At 43.0% G+C, this 23,988-nt stretch overlaps 2 protein-coding genes across 29 annotated transcripts in view; one reads left to right on the forward strand and one right to left on the reverse strand.

Moving 5' to 3' along the window:
- LOC102307260 (KAT8 regulatory NSL complex subunit 1) overlaps positions 1 to 21,666 on the forward strand; it is a 44,701-nt gene extending 23,035 nt beyond the window's left edge. For 3 of the 5 annotated variants that reach the window (XM_014335999.2, XM_042223255.1, XM_014335995.2), the window contains 13 exons: positions 4,481 to 4,622; positions 4,843 to 4,926; positions 6,638 to 6,747; positions 8,637 to 8,778; positions 10,537 to 10,702; positions 12,329 to 12,484; positions 13,141 to 13,368; positions 13,458 to 13,612; positions 15,138 to 15,262; positions 15,349 to 15,406; positions 15,740 to 15,852; positions 15,944 to 16,196; positions 16,287 to 21,666. In XM_014335999.2, the coding sequence (XP_014191485.1) occupies positions 4,481 to 4,622; positions 4,843 to 4,926; positions 6,638 to 6,747; positions 8,637 to 8,778; positions 10,537 to 10,702; positions 12,329 to 12,484; positions 13,141 to 13,368; positions 13,458 to 13,612; positions 15,138 to 15,262; positions 15,349 to 15,406; positions 15,740 to 15,852; positions 15,944 to 16,196; positions 16,287 to 16,505 (1,951 nt within the window). In that variant the 3' untranslated portion in view covers positions 16,506 to 21,666. The remainder of the gene's footprint in view (positions 1 to 4,480; positions 4,623 to 4,842; positions 4,927 to 6,637; positions 6,748 to 8,636; positions 8,779 to 10,536; positions 10,703 to 12,328; positions 12,485 to 13,140; positions 13,369 to 13,457; positions 13,613 to 15,137; positions 15,263 to 15,348; positions 15,407 to 15,739; positions 15,853 to 15,943; positions 16,197 to 16,286) is intronic. The other 2 variants (XM_014336002.2, XM_014336003.2) reach the window with 2 other exon arrangements.
- mapta (microtubule-associated protein tau a) overlaps positions 19,992 to 23,988 on the reverse strand; it is a 36,780-nt gene continuing 32,783 nt past the window's right edge. For 23 of the 24 annotated variants that reach the window (XM_042223268.1, XM_042223341.1, XM_042223318.1 and 20 more), the window contains one exon: positions 19,992 to 23,589. In XM_042223268.1, coding sequence (XP_042079202.1) covers positions 23,392 to 23,589 — 198 coding nt within the window. In that variant the 3' untranslated portion in view covers positions 19,992 to 23,391. The remainder of the gene's footprint in view (positions 23,590 to 23,988) is intronic. The other variant, XM_042223276.1, reaches the window with a different exon arrangement.

The following is a 23,988-nucleotide window of genomic DNA, read 5'->3' on the forward strand; positions in this document are numbered from 1 at the left end:
GACACCACGAAACAAACGATAGCGTAAAATGAAACGATAGACGTTTTTATATCGTTATTCGATATATATCGTTATATCGAACAGCCCTACACACAGGCACACACACACACACACACACACACACACACACACACACAGAGCAGTTAAGCATAATGCAATATAGTCAAGAAATAAATTGGTGACTTAAGTAATTTATACCACATCATGTATGATAAGCATTTTTTTCCTCTCCCATTTGTTGGCATCCTCTATGCAACGCTTGTGCTAGCTGCTCTTACCTCATGATGAGATAAAAGTGCATTGTGGAAAGGAATTAAACAGATTAGCCAATAGGTCAGTATGTTGAGTTCACCAATATCTGATCAGGATACTAACATCTGATTAAGATATCAGGTTGGTTCATCCTTACTAGCAGGTGAGAAATCCCTATGCACTGCTCATCGTTTTGTTACCAAACTACTGCACACCAAATCTGAATATCAGGTCTAGCCTTTTTGAGTAAAGATTGGACCATTGTCTGGTCCACATGTCGGGTTGTTGCACCCCTGATTAACATCCATAGGAAAACTGGTTGTTTTCACATGAGGCAGCGTCATGTGTCCAGCGGATGGGATATCAGGACCTGCTGGTTTTTGAGAGAGAGCTTTACTGAGAGGCAGCGTTACTGAGCGATTATGGTGGTTTTTGAAGGGGTCACTATGTTATAGACGACATATGTGCTGCATCCAGAGAAGCACCACAATGGAGAATCTGCTGACAGCCAGAAAACGGCCACCGAAGCGGCTGCTGCTGGCACTTTGTGTGTGTATGTGGGAGTTGAGGGGGGAGGAAAATTTGTCCTGATTAGAGAGGCGGGGAGGAGCTCCTCGTTGGGAGAAAGAATGGGTGATAGTAGTGGGTTCTTTCTAACTGACCCCTCCTCTTTCTCAACCTCCTCAGTCACCCTGGTGATTGAGGTCATTGGACTTGTAATGATCGCTCTGTTTGTGCTTTTGTAAACTGCAGCTGAAGCTCTTGCTGCTTCTCTTCTGTTATCTGATTTTAGGTTGTTCTGCACTTTCAGAGTGGATTATTTTAACTTACCTGGGATATTGTCTGTCAGTGCTGATGAGGTGTCCTAAGGACTGAAGCTCTTCATTCCCGTTCAGCCTTTCCTTATCATGTCTGTGATGTTTTGCTTCTGCTTTTAAGGAGCTGATGTATCCTCACTCGCCTTGGTGGTTTGGCTGTCTTTATGTGACTGCTGATCTTTGTATAGTAACCATATTTAATGAACACATACCAAATTTTACTTTCATGCTATCAATATTTTCAAAGTTACAGACACTAGAAGAATAAAGGGTTGGATAAGTCACCCATCATCATCATCATCATTATTATTATTATTATTATTATTATTATTGTTATTATTGTTATTATATTTAACAGCGCTTGTGTGCCCTCTTGAATTCTTGAGTACAGAAAATATCTGGAGGAAATGTTCTTTTATTAGGGCTGTTTAAAAACTGTATGTGAAAGGCCTCTCTTTTACATACATTACATATCAGGCTCATCTACTAGCTGTGATGTCCTTTGCTCAGAGCTTAAAAACAAGATTTTGACTTCAGATTGTCACAGTTGGAGAATGTTTAAAATTTATTTGGTTGCGGTTTCTAACAGATTTTTATGTTGTGTAATAGTTGCTGAACTTTCACGTGGCTCAGAAATACTGTAGGAAATGACGTGGCAGTTTAACACACCCCTCTTTACCTTAAGTGCATATAACTTGATGCTTGTGCTAAGTAAAGCAAGACAGACAAATTATTTTAATGATTATAAGAGGACCAATTGTACTTGCGTGCAGTACCTTTACTGCAGTCGGACATCAAGTAGGCTGAATTTGGACCCTTTGGTGAGCTGGCTTTAGGTCCTGGGTCTCATGTTTGATTCTTCTAATTCAAAGGGACTAAATGGAACTGATCGTGTGTGTGTGTGTGTGTGTGTGTGTGTGTGTGTGTGTGTGTGTGTGTGTGTGTGTGTAACAGCAACAGGAAGTAGTGCCAGCAGGAAACACTGCAGCTGTATTTACAGCATTGTCCTCCATACTATGTCGTAGTGAACGGGGACATAAGACTAGCAGATGTGTCAAGGAAGAAATCGGAATGTCTCTGATTGCACTGATCGGCTCCGTGATGGTCGTCATCCGCCAGAGGAGCTCTGTTTCTGCTCAGCACCTCAGTAAGGCAGGGTTGTTGGTTGGATTATTGGTTATTCCAGCGTCTGCACCCAGCCCCACCCCCCTCCTGCACCCTGTGCCCTGTAGATTTGCTTTTAAGGCCTGTCTGTTCCTCTCCAGACTGCCAGAGCGACCCTTCCCATCTCCCTTGTCTTTCTGGAGGCTCTGGAAATTGAAAACAGGTTAGGGTGTGTGGGGAAGAGAGGAAAAAGAGGGAGTGCAAGGTCTATCTTTGTCTGCTATCTGAGTCATTACCTTCATTGTTCATCCACAGCCTCTGCGGCCCTGTCTTTGGAAGAAATGGCGCCCTCTGTGGTTGCTTCCGCACTGTGCAGGAGCAGACATTTTCCTCTCATGTCTGCCTTTGAAATGGCCATTCTGTGTGTCATACTGGTAAAATGGAGTACCCTGCTCTCAGCTGGCACTCGTTCCTTTCTCACAGAGCATACCCCTGCAGTGGAAACCCCCAGTTCTTTTTTTCTTTAATTTTTAATTTCTCCACATATTTATAATGCATGCCTAATCATGTTATTTTTTGACTCTAATGCTTTTCCAGGCTGCCTGCAGCTGCCACTGCTGGGAGCTCTGCTATAACGCTGATTCACTGACCTCTGCAGTCTGACAGCGGAAATGCTCCAAATAATCAATTTTAGTGTTTAATAATAGTTCAGTAAAACACCGGAAAGTACTTATATAAACTGGGAACAGACTAATAACTGTAGTTGAAGACCAGTTGCATAAATAAGTGGAGCTTCACTAAAGTCCACACTGGGTCCCAGCGAGATGAGGGCTGATGCCCACTGGTCGTTTTTTCTTATGAAGGTTGCTGATTTAAATGACCTGGAGGTGTCTGTGTGGCAGACTCAATAAAAGCTGTTTGAATTCCTTAAATGCTAAGGAAGGGTGCTTCAGTGCTTCCTTTATTACCTCCTTTAGTAGCAGAGTGTACACTGAAACATCCTTTATAAAAGAAAATAATACTGTCCCACAGTTTCAGTAAATTAGGTGTGTTTTCTTTTTCACACAATAGTCTGTTGATATGTTTTGAGCCTTCATCAGCTGGCTGTGTTAAAACCTACATGTGACCTATGAACATCAAACTGCAATGATAAAACATGCTGCTTATCAAGTTGTTTCCTGGTGTGAGGTTGGGGGATTTTTACATGAGAAAGCTCAATAAATAAAGATTATGTGAGTTTGAAGTTCACCACAATTCAGTTGAGTGGACAGGATGAGTAATTAATCTCAGTGAGATAAATATGTTGTTTCACTTCATAGGCTGTTTAGTCCTCTTTATTTAAAATTACAGCCTTAGATATAAAGTTGTTTTTCATTGGTGTTTCTATTTAATTTGACCTTTGTGAAAAGAAATTAGTTTGTTTTTGTCCCCCACCCCAGTCCAACCTAAGGACAATTGAACAAGATAAGACCATGAAAGCAACTCTCTTGTCTCACAAGCCTGAATTAGACCTTGCAATCAAAGCACAATGATTAATCTTTAACTTTGATCTTGCACATATGTTTGTAAGGCTTAACAAGGTGTGTAGAAAGTTTCATTAAAAACAAAGTATTAAAAAAAAAACTACTTGTACATTGCAGCCTTTTGAAACCCCCCTCAGCTCCTCCGTACTTTGATTTGACTCTTTTCAGTGCATCAGCTTCGAGACTCTTCCTTGCTATTGGTTGTTCCTTATCTTTGTGCATATGTGTGAATTTAAACACCAAAATAACAGCACATTTAAGACACATGGCTAACACAGGGCATTTACTCGCAGTAAAGATGTAGTAGTAAATAAGAACTTTATTTATATGATAGAGTCCTAAAAGGGAGATGAAAAAATGGTGAGAGATACAGCATCACATAAAAGGAAGCTTATAAGAACGTGGTTTTAGATTTCACTGTTTTTTTTTTTGCCTGGCTCATCTCCTCAGACTGGTGGATCGAAATCCATCAGAGGTCCTGACGCCTCAGTTCAGATTGTCTGCCTGCAGCATAAACCTTCCTTTTTGTTGTATTCTGTATTAGCCCGTTGGCTTTTTTTTTTTTTAGGTGTGCCTGTCTGTCTAGTTCAATGTGTCTGTGGAATTCAAACCATTGCTACAGCTGGTTTGGCTCAAATAAATAGAACCTAAAGTGATCTGCTGGCCAGATCAAAGTTAGTGAAGAGTAGATTTGATCTGGACACACGTGACATAAATCACTATCACCCAGAGTATCTTCTGTTGACCATAACTTAAACACTCGTGTCATCCCCCCCCCTGCAGATGGAAGCGAGCAGAGAGCCGCTACACCGTGGAGAGAGCTGCCATCATCAGCCACTGGAACTGGCTCCAGGCCCACATCTCGGACTTGGAGTACCGCATCCGGCAGCAGACGGACATTTACAGACAGATCCGCGCCAGCAAGGTCGGTCCTTCCATTTATTAGACACGTCTGTGCATTTTAGTTTTTTTTTCTCTGATGTGCAGAAAAATCTTCCATCAAGTGTAATAAAATCAGAAAAGAGTCCTTTTATGTGTATTTCCACTGACACTGTAGGATGAAGAAGCTCTGTGATGCATTTTAACTTGTATTAATTTCTTTATCTTTGAATTGAAAGTATAACTCTCATCTCTCGATTTCTCAGGGCTCAGTAGAGCTGGGAGGTGTTTCGCCAAGTGGGGTGCTTGCAGGTGGGACAGAAGTAAAAGCAGAGCCTGTAAACATTCAGGTAAACAGATTTGTTTCTTTAAAAATTGTCTTTTTAATAGAACAGTAGCTGCTAGTGGCTTAAAACCATTGTTTTTATTCTTTTTGTTGACCTTTTTTATTGTTTTTACATCATTTCTGTCACATGTATTGTTACATTTGTACATGGTCACATGAAATAGGACAAACATTTAAAAAAATGAGGTCACTGTATGCATGAGTAATCCCTGCGAGTCAGTCTCATAAAGCAGTAAACGGTTCAAGACAGAGGTTGTCTTTAATCAACCCAGCCACCATCTTGGATAGATTAGACAGACTGTTATCAGTTAAAATGGCAATTTTTACTATTTTTATATTCTTTTGATTTAGAAAAACATTTTGCCTGCATTAAAATACAACCGCTGACACGGTTTTCATAGCCCCCCTTTTCTTACTTAGCAAGGCTGATCCCATCATCTCAGGTACACAGCTCTGGCTGCAAGTTGCACAAGCTCCACCCACCAACTGTCCAAACCTTATTTTTGAGATGCGCAACTAATCAGAATAAGTTGAAACTGTTTAAGACGGAGGATGAACCGAGATGAACTGTAAGCTTAACAAAGGGATTATTTTTGAATGAAGATGAGTTTAAAGATTTATGTAAGAGGCGAGCCTCAGATCAGTTTTTGTGAATACAAAGGGAAGAATACAAAAACAAAATTAGACAGCAGTAAGGCTACAAAATGTTCTTCTTGTTCTTCCAACAAATAGAAAATGGTGCAAGATAAAATCTTTAGCCTTCATCAATTCTTATAAATAACCCCATTCATTCTTGGCTCAAGTGTATAATGTAAAGATAAATAAATATTAATGAATGAATATTATTTGTAGCCTTTATTCAGCACTTTGATCTTCGGATGCTGTGTTAGTGGGTAAATATAAGCAGCTCTGCTTTAGTCTATCCCTGAGAATGACTGAAATATTGAGCTTGTTTGTTTTCACACAGGTGGAAATGAAATGGTAAGTGTTCACGGGAAATTGTGTTCTTATCTGTTCCTCAGGTCTGACCGAATCAAAGCAGTTTAGAAAGGAAAAAAAGCTCCCTAACCCTCAGATCCAAATAATTTCTCTTGATGAGTCGGCCTGTCTGGGTGTTTAAATTGTTTGTCTGTTCAGCTGCAGCTGTGCAGCCTCCCATTGCAGCGGTGTACATTTGCTCTACTGCATGTTGAACCTCATTAAATTAAATGTTTTTCTGTCTTTAAGGTAATCCGATTTGATAGCAAAGCTGCTATATAAATGGCAGTTGTTTATAGTAGCATGTTTCATTATATTTGACATATTTAACACAAGCTTTTAAAAAACTGTTTAAAATAAAAATATCAAAATGTTGCAAAGACATAAAGTACAGATTAACACGCGCTCAGCTATTGAGTTGAAATGATAGAGAAATGTGGAGCAGATGTTTGTGAAATGAGACAAGGTTGACTGGAATCATGAAACTGTTCACTTGTGTAAAAGCTTGTGGAAAAAGTGCTTCAGGTTTTTTATCTTGATGGTTTAAGCCTTGGGAGAGTGAAGGCCTTAGCCCAAATCTGGACTGAATAATTCAAGGCCACAGGACCAAGATGATTTAGTTTGTCTCTAATGCAGTTTCCTGAAATACTGCCGGCTGCTTGAGTGTTCAGAGTGGTCAGCCTGCCAGTTAACACGAGGTGTAGTCTAACTGGTTTTGGTCTTATCTGTCGATGCAGGACGCCGGTTCAGAACGGCTGGAGCACACGGGCACCGCCCATATCAGCAGCACAGAGCCGGGCCCTTGGAAAGGTCAAAACGGGCAGCCAGTCAACGGCGTCCTCAGCAGGTACAGCTGCTAATGATTACCTCATTTTGAGTTCTCGGAAAGGCTCGCTGCCTTTCCAGGAAACGCGAGAGGGGAGTCCTTCGTTTGGATTTGCAGTTAGAGAGATGCTGATTTTAGCTGGAGTGATTAGTAGAAAAGTAATTAACCTTTTTCACAGCAGACATTTCAGTTGGAAAAACATCCACATTAGTCATCTTTGCATAGTGGTGTTTTGCTGTGGTAATAAATGGACCCAACTATAATATTTGTCTCATGTGCTTTTCACGCAATCACAATATCCACTATGGACAAAGCTTTGTCTGTGACTTTTGTTTTTGTAGTCTTAATACTGCATTTTTTTTTAAAAACTGGCACATCTTCTAAACATCAGCTTCCCTGAACTCATTTTTTTCTTAGCAAATGTGAAAGTGTAGCTGGTAGATGCCGCCTGATGAGACATGAAACAGTCTTTAACCTCCAGCTCAATAGTGCAAAGTTTGTTGAACTGCACCTGTGTTTGAATCAGGGATTTTTATTTAGTTTATTTTTGTTTCTGTTGTGTTTAGTTTTCAGGATGATTTTCTCCGTTTCAGTTTTGTTTTGATTATTAGTTTCAGTTTTTTTCATTTCACGCAGTCAGTGGACACAGTCCTGTAGATATGTGTCAGTGAACTTCTGTACAAAAATCTACATAACATTTGTTTTTGTAAGTGTGCATAGGTTGTTTTTCACCTGGTTTTGGTTTTAGTTTCATTTTAATTAACTGTAATGACCTCTGTGAGAATGAAGTGAGTAATAATCGTGTGAGCTCAGCCTCCTACACGCTGTGCTCAGGCAGCTTCCTCATTGCTGATGGTTTCTAAAGCAGGCCATCTCCTGTTGTTAGTGCCATATGAGAATAAGTCATTCCTTTTAAAATTAACCAAATAGGAAGCCACCTGACAGAATCGGCTTTACTTTCAGTAATGACTTCAGTGGATTTTAATGAAGCAGTACAGAGTTTTACCTTCATGCTGTGAATGATTTGCTAAATACAGGCTCTTTAAATGTCGATGGGTGAATCGGAGTTTCTTCTTTTTCAAGTAAATGTGATATTTACAAGAAATTGTCAGCCCTGAAAATTACATTTAAGCTCTGTTAACACAAAAGAAATCTCCTCCTATCACATACTGACCTGTGAAAAGTGTATTTTGGATAAAGTTTCTGTAGCGAATGCTTTTTTATGTGCCTCTACATCATAGACATTAAAATTGGTGCAGTTTTGCTCCTGAACCTGTGGGTTAGAGTCACTTGGAGTGGGTGTAGAATTGATTTGCTCTGAAAATGCACCAAATTTCAACCCACTCGTATGGTGCTACAACCGCATCCCAAGGTAAATTTTTATTGTGTAGGTTCATGCTAAGGTTTCTGAAGGGGCACCAGTTGACTTTAATTAATTATAATAAAAAGGTATCATAGGACAATGTATTGAATTGTGTGTCCAATGTTTGTGTGTGGAAACTGTTGAAGTTACATCCTGAAATATTCAGACTCTATAATACATTAGATTAAGTATTGTTCCAAACACGGGAAAGAGTGTGAAAATGTCCTCACAGATGGTTATTTGTAATCCTGTCACATAGGGTCAGCTCACATGTTTTGTTATTATCTTGAAGCCTGAATCCAGAGTTTAGGATGCTTGATGTGCTCTGTGATTTCGATTTTTAAAAATTTTTTGTTTTGCAAAGTTTATAATACTTTGGGCACTGTATCATACAGACTGTACAGCTGCTAGTACAGTCTGCTATCTCTGAGGTGTAGCACATCTGGCAGCTAAAGTCACATTGATGAGTTTTAAGCTAATGAGATGCACTCACAGCTACGAGCACGCCAGCTTTTAACAGGTGCTAAATCTTCTCTCCGTGTTGTAGGATGGCAGAGAGCACAGACGCCAAGCATCAGCAGCCGTCGGCCTACGACAGCACATGCGTGGCTGCACGTACGCGGCCGCTAATCAGCTGCCGCCGGCGGCGACTCATTCAGCCCAACACTGTGCCCAACCTTAACGGCAAGGTGAGTTTTCTGCTCTGTGTGATTATTCTTGAGTTTCACTTGAAAGAAGCTGCAAGGGCACACGCGTGTGAAGGAGTCTTTGTGGAAACGGTGCGAACATGCTGAATGTTCAGTTTTGCACATTTAAGAGCAGTGAAAGGGCTTTTTGTTAGACAGCGCCTAGTGTTTTAGGCTTCACTCTTCGGCTGGTGCGTGACCTAATAACTGAGTAAACGAGAGATGGGGAAAGTAGGGCATCTTTATTCAGAGTCGAACAACAAAGGGTAGTAATGGCCCCATGTGACGACTCACAAGTTTTAGTTGAGGGGGGAATAGAAACGTTTCTCTAATTGTTTACACCCCTCCCCACTCTCTGGGAGACTGAGTGTGACTTTAAGTCTCTAAATGTGTTGAGGCTTTTAAACTGAAAAATACTACTACTACTACTACAATTATGCAGTCATATTTCTCCTGCTTATTTTTATAAACAATATTTTTAAAAAGGAAAAAAAAACAGACTTTCAAAGAAACAACAAAAAGGTCCTTCAAATCAAAGCATGGTGAACCACATGATTCAGAAAGAGAGAAAATCCTATCAGTTCAGCAGGACATAAGAAGCTTAATGCATGTTTTACATTAAACAACTATTTACATTATAAAATCCAAATCGTTCACAGCTGTCGTTTTAAAATGCTGTGCCTCTAAAACAGCTTCTCTTTTTTAACATGTTTTTATGATGTAGTGAAAAATAATCTTAATCATTTCATGATTAGTTATAAATAACCCCACTTTTATGTTTACAGAGTGTCAGTATTTACAGTGTTGACCTGATTGGTTTATGTTCCCTCCTTATCGAAGCCCCAGGTCGATCACTTTGTGGACTCATCGTCTTCCACTGATTCAGGATAGTTTGGTGATGATCTGTTCATCATGGAGCACATCACAAGGCAAAAGTGAAACCAAGTGGCTCAGAGACCACCTGATTTTACACCAGGAAACTCCCTAAATCATAGCATAGAAACTTGAGGCACTACCACAGCTTCTTTAAAGAGTGTGCTGAAAGAGATTTAAATGTACTATATTAGTGTGTAATAATATGGTTGGTTTCAGTAGTGAGGAGGAAACACTGATTATTTCTGTGGGACGAAGTACAGCGAACTAAACCGGTGTCAGACACGTCCACGCGCGTTCATCTAGCAAAACATAATCAAAATAGGAGCTGATATCTCAGATGAGATGGAGGACATTTTCTGCAGAGGAACTTTTGAACACCAGTGATTTACAAATTCTAATAGGTATTGTCTGATTATATTGGGGGGGGGGGGGTTCTAGTAGGAGGACCAAACTCATTAAACGCAACATGGCTTAAATAGAGTGGAACACAAACTGAAATGGCTCAGTATGAAAAAAATGGCACAGCTAAATAGGAAAAAAATAGAATAAAATACAAAAGGTCAATGGAAAAGAAGAAAATCTAGATAAAATTCAACAAGGAGCTTAAGGAGCGGGTGCAGTCTGTTCTGTTTTTGTATCTATTAAAAGAGAAAGTTTCAGTAAAGTACCAGCAGAACTAATAATAGAGCAATTTTAAAAATGGGGGGAATAGACATAAAGCAGGCACACGGAGCGTGACGTCAGTGGCTCTAAAGAGCAGAACATTTTCTGGCATGACTCACTCAATAAGTGTTTAACGGCCGTGTCGGTGAAGCCGCTGAATTATTAATAATCACAGCTTGGCTGTGAATGATTTGCAACCGCTCTCGTTTGTCCTCCTGGCAGGCCCCGAGGAGCAGCTGCATCCAGTGTAACTGCAGGGTTAACCCCACCTGTGTGATGTGCGGTGGCTGGCCCACCCCCAGAGAGGACCCTCAGTACGAGCTGCCCACCCTGGAGCGCCTGTCAAGGCTGGATCTTGGCGTCCACCCCATCCTCTCCTTCCCCGACGGTCAGTGCTGGTCTCAGAGCGGAGCTTGAGTTTACGCAGCCATTTCCTCTACATTCAGAGGGGAAGACAAACAAGGCGTGGCTGTGAGCTCAGCAGGAAGTTCTGCTGAACATATTTAGTCATTTAGAGTCTTCTCTCTCTCTGCGCAGCAAGGAACTCACATAAATGAAGACAGGAATTTCTGACTTTACTGCAAATCAAAACATGAACAGTTTTACACGACACGGACAAATGAAGCAGTAGGTTTGGCTGAAGCTCACAGAATAGATTATCTAAGGTTGCAGTGTAAAGCACACAGCCTGGTGCCAGATTCAGCCTATCAGGACGTCTGATTTGCCCCCAGAGGGAGGGCAAAACTTTTCAGGCAGTTTAGTGTTCTATTTTTGCCTTTAACGATAAATAAAATGTGTAACCAACAAACCAATAAATGACAGGAAATAAGTTTTATTTTTTAATTATACAGGGGGGAAAAGTGTAATTGTCTTAAGTCTGGGTTGTGGGCTGCTCGTCTGTTTTCCTGTAATTTAACTGGGTTATTTCTGAAACTCTGAGCCCAGAGGAGATGTGATGTCGTGTTTTCTTTTCACTGTTTAATCATTTTGTTTTTTCTTAAGCTATTTCAGGGTGTCTCATGGATGTAATTTTCACTGGGCACCTAAATTTGTTTACACTAAAACAAAGGGGGAACATTTTGGAGGTGACTTTAAAGGTTATTAGTGAACATTTGGACCGCTGCTCTGAGGCTTGTTTCATGTGAATCACTAAACTGCAGAAAACTCTTCAAGAGTTTATAGCACTAATTTTAGGAATATGTCTTTTGTATTCTTGGACTTGGCATGATTCATATTAAGGATGATCATTTCACCCACCCTCCACCCCAGACTACTTGAAATGCTATATTTGTGGCAGATATTTGTGTTTTTTCTCCTGTGAGTACAGCAGCATGCAATGTCACAGCTCCATACAGACCTTACCAGTCTGATCCCTGGTAGCTACAGTGCTTTCTTCTCCTGTTCTTGTTGCTTAATGGTGTCTGGCAGCCTGTATGTGCGTTACTGCTGCGTTCTTGTTCTAGTAGTAGTGCTTCAGTAGTGGATATTCCCTCTGGGGTTAAAAAAACAAACAAAAAAAACCCTGAGGGAATATATTTATTAGCTGAAGTTGGGCTGCACTGTGATGTAATATCAGTTTATGCTACTGTGTGCTCATCTGAACCTCAATTTGCCTAAAAACGCTCAACACTTAACCCTCATTACATTTGAGTTTTAACACATCCACGGAAAACTTTGCCCCCTGGTGGGGGTAATGTGAGTGTAGTTACAGAAGTGCCCTCAGTTTGTCCTCCTGTGTGAAAAAAGTAAGCTCCTGATTGGCTGCCCCTTGGAAACATCTGGAAGGTCGAGATGTGTGCCTGAGAAGAGCCAAGTGTAGAAAAAAACTGCCCGAGACTGAGTCAGCATTTATCTCGTATGCTGACCTCGTTAATTTGAAAGTTTCACCGTGTTTAACGTGAACCTCCGTCACCATAACAAGAACGTATTTGACAGAATATGAGGGAAAGCATAAAATTTTCTTCAGGAAGTTTATTTTTCTGAGTCTCGTTTCCTCTGCCGCTGTCTTCCTCAGACGTTTGTATAGGTCTGCGCCTGCAGCAGGTGATGAAGAGCCAGTGGCAGACCAAGTCACTGGAGAGGAGCAAACCACTGAAGAAGCTCTCCCTCAAACACAAGCTCTCCTCATCCAAAGAGAAGCACAAGTTCACCAACTCGCTCATGGCAGTCAGTAAGTATGGGAGCTGTCCGAGCGGCAGCTTTCTGCCATTTGACGGCAGCACACGAGCACAGCGACGCCTCTGAGATCACATCACCCAGACTTAAATACGACCTCTCACATTCAAAATAAATATAAGACGTGAAGAAACAGACAAATGTGTACAAATGTACGATGTTACGAAATGTCATTTTTAAAGTCAGCACATTATTGGGACACAGTGTGATTGTTGTTCAGGTCAGGTTTCTGCTTAATTCCAGCTGTGTAGGTTTCACAGTTCACTCTGTCCTAGTAGCTGCCGTATTTCCTAATTTCACGCAATGAGACGCTTCTCAGAAGAGAATCTGCCTTCTGAGAAGGCCCGATCTCGATGTCATATCCACTCAGCTGAGAACAGAGCAGCTGTTGATTGGTTGTTATCCTAGAGGAGAAAATACGCATTTACTAATTCCACCATCTCACAAGTGAAGATTTAATATCTGACATATGAACATAAGCCAACTAAAAACTTCAGGCAGTGGATTTTTAAACTCAACAAAAGTCTTGGAGTAAATTTTTATTATCTGAACATGTTTGTTTTAATGTGTAATGTAAACGTCCATGACTGTGGAAGCGCCGTCAGTTGTCCTAACCTGTGCTGTATATGACAGTAACCTGATGTACTCCTGGTGTTGCAGGACTGGGCCACAAGAGAAGTGCTGAGAAGTCGAGGACAGTTGACAGCAGCGTTGGCGGAGGCGGCGGCGGCAGCAGCGGCGTGATGAACGCGGCCAGGCTGGAGGGCCAGGCTGTGTGCAAGACAGAGCGGCTGCAGGCCATCTCGACCCCGTTAGGGCCGTACGACAAGAACTACAGCCGCAAGAGAATAAGGGAGCACTCGCTGGAGAGAGCGGACTGTGAGTTACACGTCTGCAGCAGGGACTGCTTTAATCTGAGGTCCCATCAGTGAAACCCGCCTGACTTTTCCTTTCTTTCTTTCTTCCAGCCTCCCCCAAGCTCTTCATGGACTCGAGCACCCCCTGCACGACTCTAGCCAACATGCACTCGTCCCTGCACAGCCCCCTAACACGCCAGCTGTCCACATCTTCAGAGAACTCTGTGCCGCTGGGCCTGAGCAGCCAGAGTGTCCTGAGCACGCCTGTAAGGACGCCACCCCAGATCTCACACCTTATTTGGATGATTCAAATCATCAGTCCGGGGTTTTTAAAAATGCTCGCTGTGTTTTTTTTTAAGCAGGCTTTACTGCAGTCATATATTTTATTAATGACATTCATTTATTTCAGTAGCTGCGTGGAAATCTGATGGTTTCACATGACACAAGATGACAGGCACAGCATTAAAAAAATGTGTTCCAGGGAAAGTCTTAGACGGGGTGTGTGTGGGAAAGCTGTGCTGTAGTGAGGAAGACGGGAAACAAACTGAGACTTCTGCGGCGGCAGCATGCAAACAAGCTGCGAGCGTCACTGTCTGATGCGTTTTTGGCGCCATTAATGCGAACAAAAGTAAAAGTTGAGGCTCGGTGTGAGAAGAACACGGCCTCGATAAACACTCATCACACAGTGTTTGTCGCTGGGCGGAGGTTCAGACGTTAAACTGGAGCTGAAACTTTTTTGTGGTTGCTGGAGCAGAAAAAGCAGCAGGAAACAAAAACACTCGGCAGACTCGTTGCGCCAGCTGCTGCCGTATCCGCTCTGTAACTCGTGATCTGTGACCCCGTTCGTGGTCGGAGCGCTTTAACGTGCTGCGCTGTCTGGGCTTGTTTTTGTTTTTGCTTTTTTCTCTCATTTTCATCATTATTATTTTAATAATTTTACTTTATTTTAATTCATTATTTTCACACTTCAGAATCAGGCTGTCTGTGTGGATGCTTAGCTTAGCTTCAGGACTTCTTAGCGAGTAATCTGAAACCATGAAGCAGCATTTTACTGATTAACCTGCTGCTGTGGATGGGCTCACTCCAGAGGTTCTCACGGCTGAAGTTCAGTCTGCTTTCAGCGTCTTCTTCCTGCCGTGTGAACTTTTGGAAGCAATTTAACTCGTCCTACATCTTTTTTGTGCTTGTATTGAATTGCATGTACTCATCTTCACAAACTTGTTACAAGTCAATGATGTTTTGTCTTCATTTACATCCAAAGTTGAGTCTCTAAACCTCGTAAAGCCTCTTTTTCACGGATATTAAAGTTCATCTGGTGATTTTCTTGGAGCTGGATAAATCTGGAGCGCTCGGTTTTGCCTCGGTTTGTTTTTCGGGAGCTGAAGGAGTATTTGGACCTAGAAATGGTTAAATGCTGCAGACTCGACCAACTGATTGTGACCTGCAGGGCATCTTCAGCTCATTTGCACACTCACCCTAAAACATGAGCGTGTAATTGTTGCCTGCTGGTCTTTTACACCAACATGGACAACATTTATTAAACAAAGTCTCCTTGGATTAAGGAGGAAACCTGTAAATTGTAAATATCCAAATGTGTTTGTGAAGTGAGCTCATGATGACCTCAGTTTCTATTAACCTTCATCTTTTGGATTAACATGATGACACGTGTCATCCTCCCTGCAGGCTGTGAGAGCGTTTGAGCTGAAAGTGTGTCGGAGCCGGTCGAGTCGTTATTGTTTGCAGACTTCTGTGTAAAGTCTCGCTTGTTTACACTCCTCCTTTGTTCTCCAGCAGCAGCCAATCAAGAGGAGGCGAGGTGAAAGCTCCTTCGACATCAACAACATAGTAATCCCCATGTCTGTGGCTGCCACCACCCGCGTGGAAAAGCTTCAGTACAAAGAGATTCTCACGCCCAGGTAAACCGATACCTGCATGGAAAAATACCACTCTGCTGTGGCCGCTGGTTCCCTGCACTCACACGTTTTTGTCTTGTTTTCTAAAGCTGGCGGTGTGTGGACGTCTTCTCGCAGCCCATAACCGAGGAGGAGAACGAACGCGAGGTGAGAGAACCACCTCATCTGTGGTATTTATCAGATTTCACGTGTTAAGCTGGGATGTTAGGATCCGTTCAGGAGATCCTGAGCTGCTGAGCGAACAGTGACACCTGGTGGTCGGATCTGACTCGTACATTTTAACCTGTGAAGCAATCATGAAGGCTTTGAAAACCTAAAAACCCTTCTTTCAAATTCTTAGCGTGACATTAAAAGTTATAAAAACATCTCAGCGTCGTTGTTCGAGCTCAGATGGTCAAACTGCTTTCTCTCAGAGTGTTTGATGATTAAACTGAAGCAAACGAGTTTTGGGGGTCCTGATGACATGCGATGTTTCTGCAGGTGGAGGACCTGTCAGACGCAGCTTTCATTCAGCTCCATCAGGCCTACGAGGACCAGGAGCGCACTCGCTGGACTTGGAGGGCCCTGGCTCCTGCTAAGAGGCGGGGCAGCAGGTAAGAGCAGCATCATACGCCTCAGTAAGCGCCTCGCGTTTGTTGTCACGCGGCAGCTGTGACATTGACAACTCCTCCGTTTCTTCCTCAGGTCGTACAAGTCCGTGGACGGGCGCACCACACCTCTGCTGTGCGGGACCAACCCGCCCACCCCTCAGCCCGCGTCCCCCGACCCGGGCCACTGCCCAATGCTGCATGACTACAGCTACGTGCCGTCGCCCATGAGTCCCGCCAGCCCCGACACCGCCTCCAACCCCCACACGCCCTGCTCGAGGGACTCCCACCGGCTCCTGTCCAGTGAGGACACGCGGTGCTCCACGCCAGACTTCACCTTCGAAGAGCGGGTACGTAGCTCCACCCCTGAGGATCAGTCAGCCTGTGAAGCGTCTGAAACTTTCATTCGTTTTTAACACCCGCATTTTTTCCCCCCCCAGACGGTGGCGCCGTGGGAACGCCGGTGCTTCCCCCTGCCCGAAGACCCGGCCCCAGAGCCCGAGTCTGAGAGCGACCACCAAGTCAGGCCCAGGATGCGCAGCATCTCAGGTTGCCGAGCGATGGCCTACGGACGCCTCGATTCGGATGACGCAGAGCCGCCCCTTGACGACGAGAACAGTGGCGGCGCCCTAAAACACAAGTCCTCCACCCACCGATGAATGAGGGCCCCCCCCACACACCCACACACACACAGCTCCTCTCTGGCATTAACAAGCAGAACCTCAGCGCAGAATAACATTAAATGGGTTCCTGTTGTTTGATATTCAAACATCAGTCTAATACTTTCACAGTTTTTAGTGAACATTACGGAGATAGAAGCCTTTCCCGACACTTGTTTTTTGTCACACGAAAGAAAAAAAAAAAAAAAGATAAATGTTTAAAAAAAAAAAAAGTATAAAAACAACACGTTACAAAAAAATTTCTGTAGTAGGCTAAACAATGTACATGGGGGCTTAGTGGTGTTTCATACGTCGCGTGTACACTCGTAGCGCACTATGTAGCGGACTCCTCAAAAATATGGCCAAAGGGTTTTTTTTGTTTTTGTTTTTATTGACTAGTTTGCTTGTAATTCCCATGTACATTTTTAGTGGAGTGACAAATAAAACAATAAAAAAAGGAGAAAAAAAATCAGCCCTTCCTCTTCCTCCGCCCCCTCAGACCTTCCTCATCCAAATAAAACGGATACATTTGAGATGTGGTTCCCCCTCCTTCCACTAGAGGTCGCCTGAACTCACCAGAGCACTTCTTTAAACTGCCAAGTCTGGTTTGCTTCATTATGTTTGTTTTTTCATTCCTGACGTGTTTTTGTTAGTTTTTCTCTCGTTCTGTTCTGACTCATCCTCTTCTTCTTTTTTGTGCGTTCCTTTTAATAGTAAATCATTCCTTTTTTGATCTCCCGCCGCTGCCTCTGTTTTCAGTTCAGCTTCACAGAGGGCAGCACAAACAGACGCGGCGTTTTTAAGTTTGTTTTTTATTAGTGTTTTTTTTTTTTTCTTTTTAAAGCACTTACCCCTCAAAGCGCCGCCGCTGCATGTCAGCAAACACGCTTGCGTCCGATCCCGACGGCACAAAGGCGTCCACTTAATTTAAAAAAAGAAAAGAGGAAATGGAAACGTCAAATCGCAGCGCGGCAAACAAACCCCGCCCTCCCTCCTCTCACATTTCACATGTAGCAGCTCTCAGCTGAAGCCGCCCTGAGCTCAGGTTCTCCAAGGGAAAAAATCTTCTGCTGCCCCCTCCGACCGATCGATCGATCGAACGTCACACTCGGACCGGATTTTATTTTCACCACATCCTCCATATAACCTCACACACTCCTCCTCCTCCCTCCACCTTAAAGTAACTAATTGCTATGCAAAAAAAATCTATGGTTTTTCATTTTACACCTTTTTATCCCGCAGCCATTCAGTCACTGTTTGTTTTTTTCTTTTTTTGTAGTTAAGCGAGATGTCGATGTACCTGTTTGATTGTTGCAGCAGTTATAACCTAATCAAAAAGCTGAATTGTTTTTTCTTTTTTGTAAATAGTACCATTAAAACATTTATGTTTAACTTGGTGCCGTGGTCCTGCTCTCAGCTCATTTGAACCTGTGTGATGTCACCGCTCGCCTCTCGCAGGTGTAGCGCTGCGTTTGTCCTCTGGATCCAGGTGTTTGAATGCAGACTTTTCATAGGTGGTCCTGAACGAGCCAGAAATCTACATTTTTACTGTCAGATTTGATGAAGTGAAACAACTGTGATCAGCGTCCTGATTACACCACCACCTCCACCTGCTGCGTCTGGAAGTGTCATCCTCACTGACGTGTCCTGTTTTAAATCCATAACAGACCAATTAGAACGCAGTAACACGCATGATTTATGTAGAAAGTAAGATTTTCTTACAATGAAGCGAGGAGTTTTAATTCTGACTGACTTTGTCAGAGGTGTGAAAGGTTCACAGCTGGGGTTGAACGTACGCCCGGGCTCACGGGCACTCAGGCAGTGATTAAATGGGGAGTTGAGGCATCTGCTGGAAAAATCAGCAGCGCTTTGAGCAGGTTAACAGGAAATGGAGCGACTCTTCTTTCAGGGTGTGAAACTCTAGATTAAACAGCTGAAAGGAGTTTCAATGCCACAACTTCTTTCAGTGGAGAGGTGACTGGTTTAAACAGTTTAGTGGTTAATGTGTCTGCCTCACCAGAGAAAGCTCCAGTTGACTCCCAGAAGAAGACCCAGTTATCCTCTGGGATTATGTCAGGAAGAGAATAAAACATGAGGACTGACCTGCTGTCAGGAGCCTGAGGAGGAAGCTGCTGCTTTAAAAGTACAACTAGAAGTCTTGTTTGTAGACACACCTACAATCTGCAGTTAGACCTGGATTGTGGGACGAAACTGAAACGCCACCTGGCGGCTCTGAGACGAGAGCGACCTTCCTGTTGTGACCGCTGCACCAATCCTCAGACTGCCGGCTCAGAAAGCTTCATTTCAGCTGAATGATGTCCATAAGTGTGCTAACCTGGCACTAAGTAACATTGTTTTGACATGGGTGACCTTTGACCTGTTACTACAGTTTAAAACTGAGTGTGAAAACTTTTTGGTTGGCTAAAACATTTATAAAAGTATTTTGGGCTTTAAAAACAAAACCTTACTTGATGAAATTGTTAACAGAACTTGTGGCTGTTTATTCAAACTTGGCTGTTTTTATGATGCCTGCTGTGAACTTTGAACTGAAAGAAATTAAAAATAAAGCGAACACTAAAGAAAAAAGCATAAACCTATAGCTATAGCACTGCTATTTTCTTATCGCTGACAACTTAAAGGTGCTTTTTGTTTCAACGTGTGAATGAAAACATTCACCACCAGAGGGCAGCATTTCACCAGTAGGTGCATTTTAACGTTTCCAGATGTTTGCTGCTGCTCGCGTCCTCTAAAGTCTAATCGTTCACCAGGCTGACATTTTAAAGTAGATCACTTACCTTATTTAAAAAAAACGTAAGCCTGCAGTTTTAAAAACAATTAATCATAATTTAAAAAAAAAAAAAAACACCTTCTAGAGCCTGAGAAAATTCAGTGCTCCATCTTGTGGTGCAAAGTGGTATTACATCAAAGTATACAGCTGCTTCAGAAATAAAACCAAAGCAGGTTTTACCTTTAATCAATGTTTAAGTGCCAGTGTTGGCCTCCAGTGACTGCTGAGGGCTTCCTGCTGCTTTGCTGATAATATTAAAGAACAGAATAATTTGGACAGATTGTGACTTTTACGTTTATTAGTGAATTTCGATATAATTGTTGTCTGCAGGTCCCAGGGTTGATTGTTGTGCAGCTGCACTAAGAGGACGACCTCATACTGAACTCTGGATAAAATAAGACTGAAACAGGCCTTTTAAAAGTAATTTCTAAATTATTAGCTTAATCATTTTTATTCTTTAAATTAAAAGTGATTTTTTTTTTATTACAGTGACCGTTTCAGCTTTTACACACTAATAAATTTTCCCCCTCTTTTTCACAGCTGTTGCATTTTGCTCGTATAAATAAAAAGGAAAAAGTTTCTCTTATGTTTCGTATTTCATAAATGCAGTAAAACACATCGTTACTGTAAAGAAAATGTAAAGCACCAAATAACATAAATATTTGAATTCCGCTGGAAACAGATGAATGAGTCCCGTCTGATCTGGGAGTGATTTTTTTGCACTCCTTCACCACCACGGTGACTTCATAGCATTTATTTTCAAATACACATATACAGCAACAAGAATCATCATAAACCAGTTATTGAGAAAATGCACAATAACGAGAACAATCACATTTCCACAACTGTACAGCGTCAGAAGTAACCCCGAAGAGAGGAAAACAAAAACGAAAGAAGGTGACGAGTTTTGTTACTGTGGAAACCTCTCGGAGATCGGCTCCCGTCCCTGGGTGCTCGCGTCCGTCCTGCACGCAGAGACGAGCGTGGAACTGGAACTAAAGAGGGTTTAGCATGCAGATAATGTTGCAAGCTTTTCGTGTGCTTGCTCGTTTAGGAAACCTTACAGCAAAGTCGGTGACCTTTTGACCCTTAATTGCACATTTTTTTATACAAAAAAAAAAGAAAAGAATTGGTACATCCGTCCAGTTCCAGAGCAAATATAAACAGGATATACAGAGAGATCGCTTTGTGAAAGGGGGGCAACAAGCAGACGGCTGTCTCTTACATGAGCTGCATGCAAGAAGCTGTTTCACTCATTTTAATGCGAGTAATGAATCAGCGGGGGGGCCACATCGGGACGTCTCTGAGCACATGAACTGGGTTTGTTTGCAGGGGAACGTCTTAACCTGGCTCCAGCTGGAGAACACAACAAAAACGTGACCACATATGCACCGCGTGGACAAAAGTAAGTGGACGCACCTGTCTGGCTCAACCATTTAAAAGGGATCATATTTTAATCTGATACTCGGGCACTTTTGCTGCTTAAAGGAAGGTCCATCTATCCTTTAACTTTGACGGGTTTTTTCCCAGTGCCAAAAACTGCAGTTCCTCTGATGGCCACTTGAGGCTGCCTCCATGTTCAAACAACAACCTCACAGTGGAAATAAGTGTTGGTTGTTAGGGCCAAATGATGCGCCTGTGGCTAAAGCACCATGAAGGCAGTGAAATAATCACCTCCTCTAAATATTCCTGTTCTGGCCTTTTGTCAGAATTTACTGAGAATTTAGACACATTTTCTAAAAGTTAATTAAACACTGAGTCACAGTTAAATGTAACGGCTCATCAAATGAATCCGAGAAAGTACCAAAACCCAAATGGCAAGTAATATCCGGCCCAAGTGTGAGGTTTCTTTTTGTTATCTGGGACCACTGTGTGCTGTGGCGTTCAGGTCTCCTCTGGCCCACCAAACACTTCCTGTGACGCTCATCAAGCCTCACTCGTGACTTTGGGACTACTGCTAAAAATCTGCAGCAGATAAGCTCTCATGCGTCCACAAACTTTTGCCACGAAGTGCACTTTTACTACTTTGCAGGGAGCGAGAAACACGGCCATCTGATCAGTCCTGTGTTTCAGGTGCATGTGTGTTGGATACAGACTGCCTAAGGAGGTCTTCACCGTCCGCCTGCCGTGCAACAATCACAATCTTCTCCGTACAAACGATCCATTAACAGTAAAACAGCCGTTTTCAGTGTTTGTGTCACCGCTGTGAAAACTTTAGTCTACCTACCTGTAAGTGCATAAATACTGTTCTCAGCCGCCTCCTCACAGTTTAGCTATGAAAATGTCACTTTAAGGTTAATTTTCCCTCCTCAAGCTGTAGCGCATTTACACAAAGCAGTAAAAAAAAAAGAACACTGACAGTAGCAGGCACGATACAAATGTTTCTTCATATCAAATACATGTCATATATCCACAGAGTACGATTATAAAACTGTGCCCAACACAAAGTCTCTACTCTAGCTCTTCACTTCGTCTTTTTTCTGTATTTTTTTAAATCCAGGTAACGCTCCCCTGCCCCTCCCTCACCTACGACGCAGGGAGAGCGTCAGAAATGAGACCGCGGAGAGGCATCAGCCCCTCGCTTCGTCACCGAGCTCAGATAATTGATCATTCTGAGCCGAACGACTCACACAGAGAACAGGAAACAGCGGGGAACAAAAACCAGCTTAAATAAGTCAAATAAAACCAAAGAAGAAATGTTGACATTTTGTTTTTTAAATTTTTCCTTATTTAGCATTAGTGTTCTTACAACACGTGACCGGGCCCTTTAACTTCCATATTTAAGGTGAAATATTCCCAGCGTGCTGCTCACGTCTGCAGTGGAAGTTTGAACCCGTGAAAGTGCCACCACGCTGTAACCCTGCGAATGGCAGAGGGAGCTGGTGGTGACGTCACCGCTCGGGCTGGGAGTGCTCGTGCTCTCCGCTGCGATTCTAATGGTTTAAATGTCAAACCTGTGGCGGGTTTAGTTTAGACTCTGCTGACATCCACTGTAGTAAAACCAGGACGACCCTCGAGGTCTCAGCAGCTGCAGGTCGCAGCAGACAGCACAGCTTTACCGTATCGTCGCCACATCAACGAGCCAGCTACTAAAAAAAACTACAAAATCCTGATGCTTCAGTGTATTTATCGGTTAACAAATGTTTCAATGGCCGTTAGAACAAGATCACCCTCACTCGGCCATGTTTCTCCTATTAAGCAGGGAAGAGTTAAACAGCACAGCTGCCGTTGGTAAAGGCCTCTCTCAACCCTCCGTTAAGTGTAATTTCTCTCTTTCTTCTCGATCTCGCGGCTCTGAACGAACACCTGAGCTCGGCGCGTCCCGTAAAAAGTCGCGTGAAGGCGACGCGATCAGTCGCTGTTGTCTCTGCGGTCTCACTTCTGCCCCCTCCCACCCCGCAGTCTCCTGCAGTAGCTCGAGGTGCAGCACATGTCAGGACTACACAAAGCAAAGACAGCAGTGAGGTCTGAAAGCTTTTTCTTTTCTGCCTTGACGAGAAATATTTGCTACTTTTTCTTCTAACTGTTCCTCCGCCCACTTCACCGGACCCTGTATCTGATCCCTCTGCTTTAGCGCAAACGGACCCCCACCCCCGTCCCACAAACAGTCTGCATTAACCTCCATCTACAAGGTTCTGTTTTTTTTTTAATCAAAAAATAAATAAATAAAAAAAGAATCAGGGGACACCCGTCAAAGGTGACGCTGATAAGATACACTTCTAAAAGGGTTCACAGTCAATGTGACGGGAAACCGAGTCTTAGACGATTTAGCGGGATATGTACGGAGATCCTCAGAGGGAGGATTTCGCTCTGCTGGGGTGCTTTAACTCTTAAAGGGACACTTACAAAAGGTTCAAATTAAGTGTAGAGATCAAAGACCACAGAGAGATATTCAATACATGTTGGCCTACTGGTTAATCTGTTTTCTTTTTTAAGACCTCTAATAGCAACGCCTCGACGAGATTCAAAGGTTAGTGGAGGATAAACAGTGACGGGCAGCTAAAAAAATCAAATAAAAGTCCTGTGAAAGTAACGAGGAAGGCATTACAACTCCTCTACGTGGTCGTGCGGTCGAGGCGGGGAGTGCGGCGAGCGCGTTCACAAGCCTTGTTTGGCCAGGGAGGCGGACACCTGGTCAGCCAGCGTGGAGAGCTGTGGAGAGTCGGTCATGTTGATGCTGCCAGAGGAGGACACGGTGCTGAGCTGGTGAGGGGAGTCTTCCAAGGAGACTATCTCGGCGCCGTGGTCAGTGCGGGCCTTGGCTGTCTCGCGGAAGTTCAGTTTGTGGCTCTCAATCTGTGGCGAGATCGGAGGTGAAGGTCAGACATCAGATCAGCCATGGCCTGGATTTTTCTGATTTTTAAGGACTAATGATAGTCCTGCACTACGTAATCTTTTAATTTCCTGCGTTATGATTTGCCCTCAGCTGTTTACTCAAAACCATCAAAACTGTGTGCACATGAGGTACAGTTTGCATGCATGCAACAGAAATAAAGACGTTTACAGCTTCCATGTTCATAACATTTCTTTAAATGTTAAAGGAAACCGGTCAGCAACCAGCGAGCCACCTCCGGTCGATGGTTGCAGAGCGGTTGCAGGAGGTTTCTGGCTGTGTGAATGACCTCTTGTTAGGTTAGCTTCACAGCACAGGCCTCAGATCCTGAAAACTCATAATCAGCACTATCCACGTCATGT

The sequence above is a fragment of the Haplochromis burtoni genome, unplaced genomic scaffold, assembly GCF_018398535.1.
Source record: "Haplochromis burtoni strain Fernald_Lab_line unplaced genomic scaffold, NCSU_Asbu1 Contig_6, whole genome shotgun sequence".
NCBI lineage: Eukaryota > Metazoa > Chordata > Actinopteri > Cichliformes > Cichlidae > Haplochromis > Haplochromis burtoni.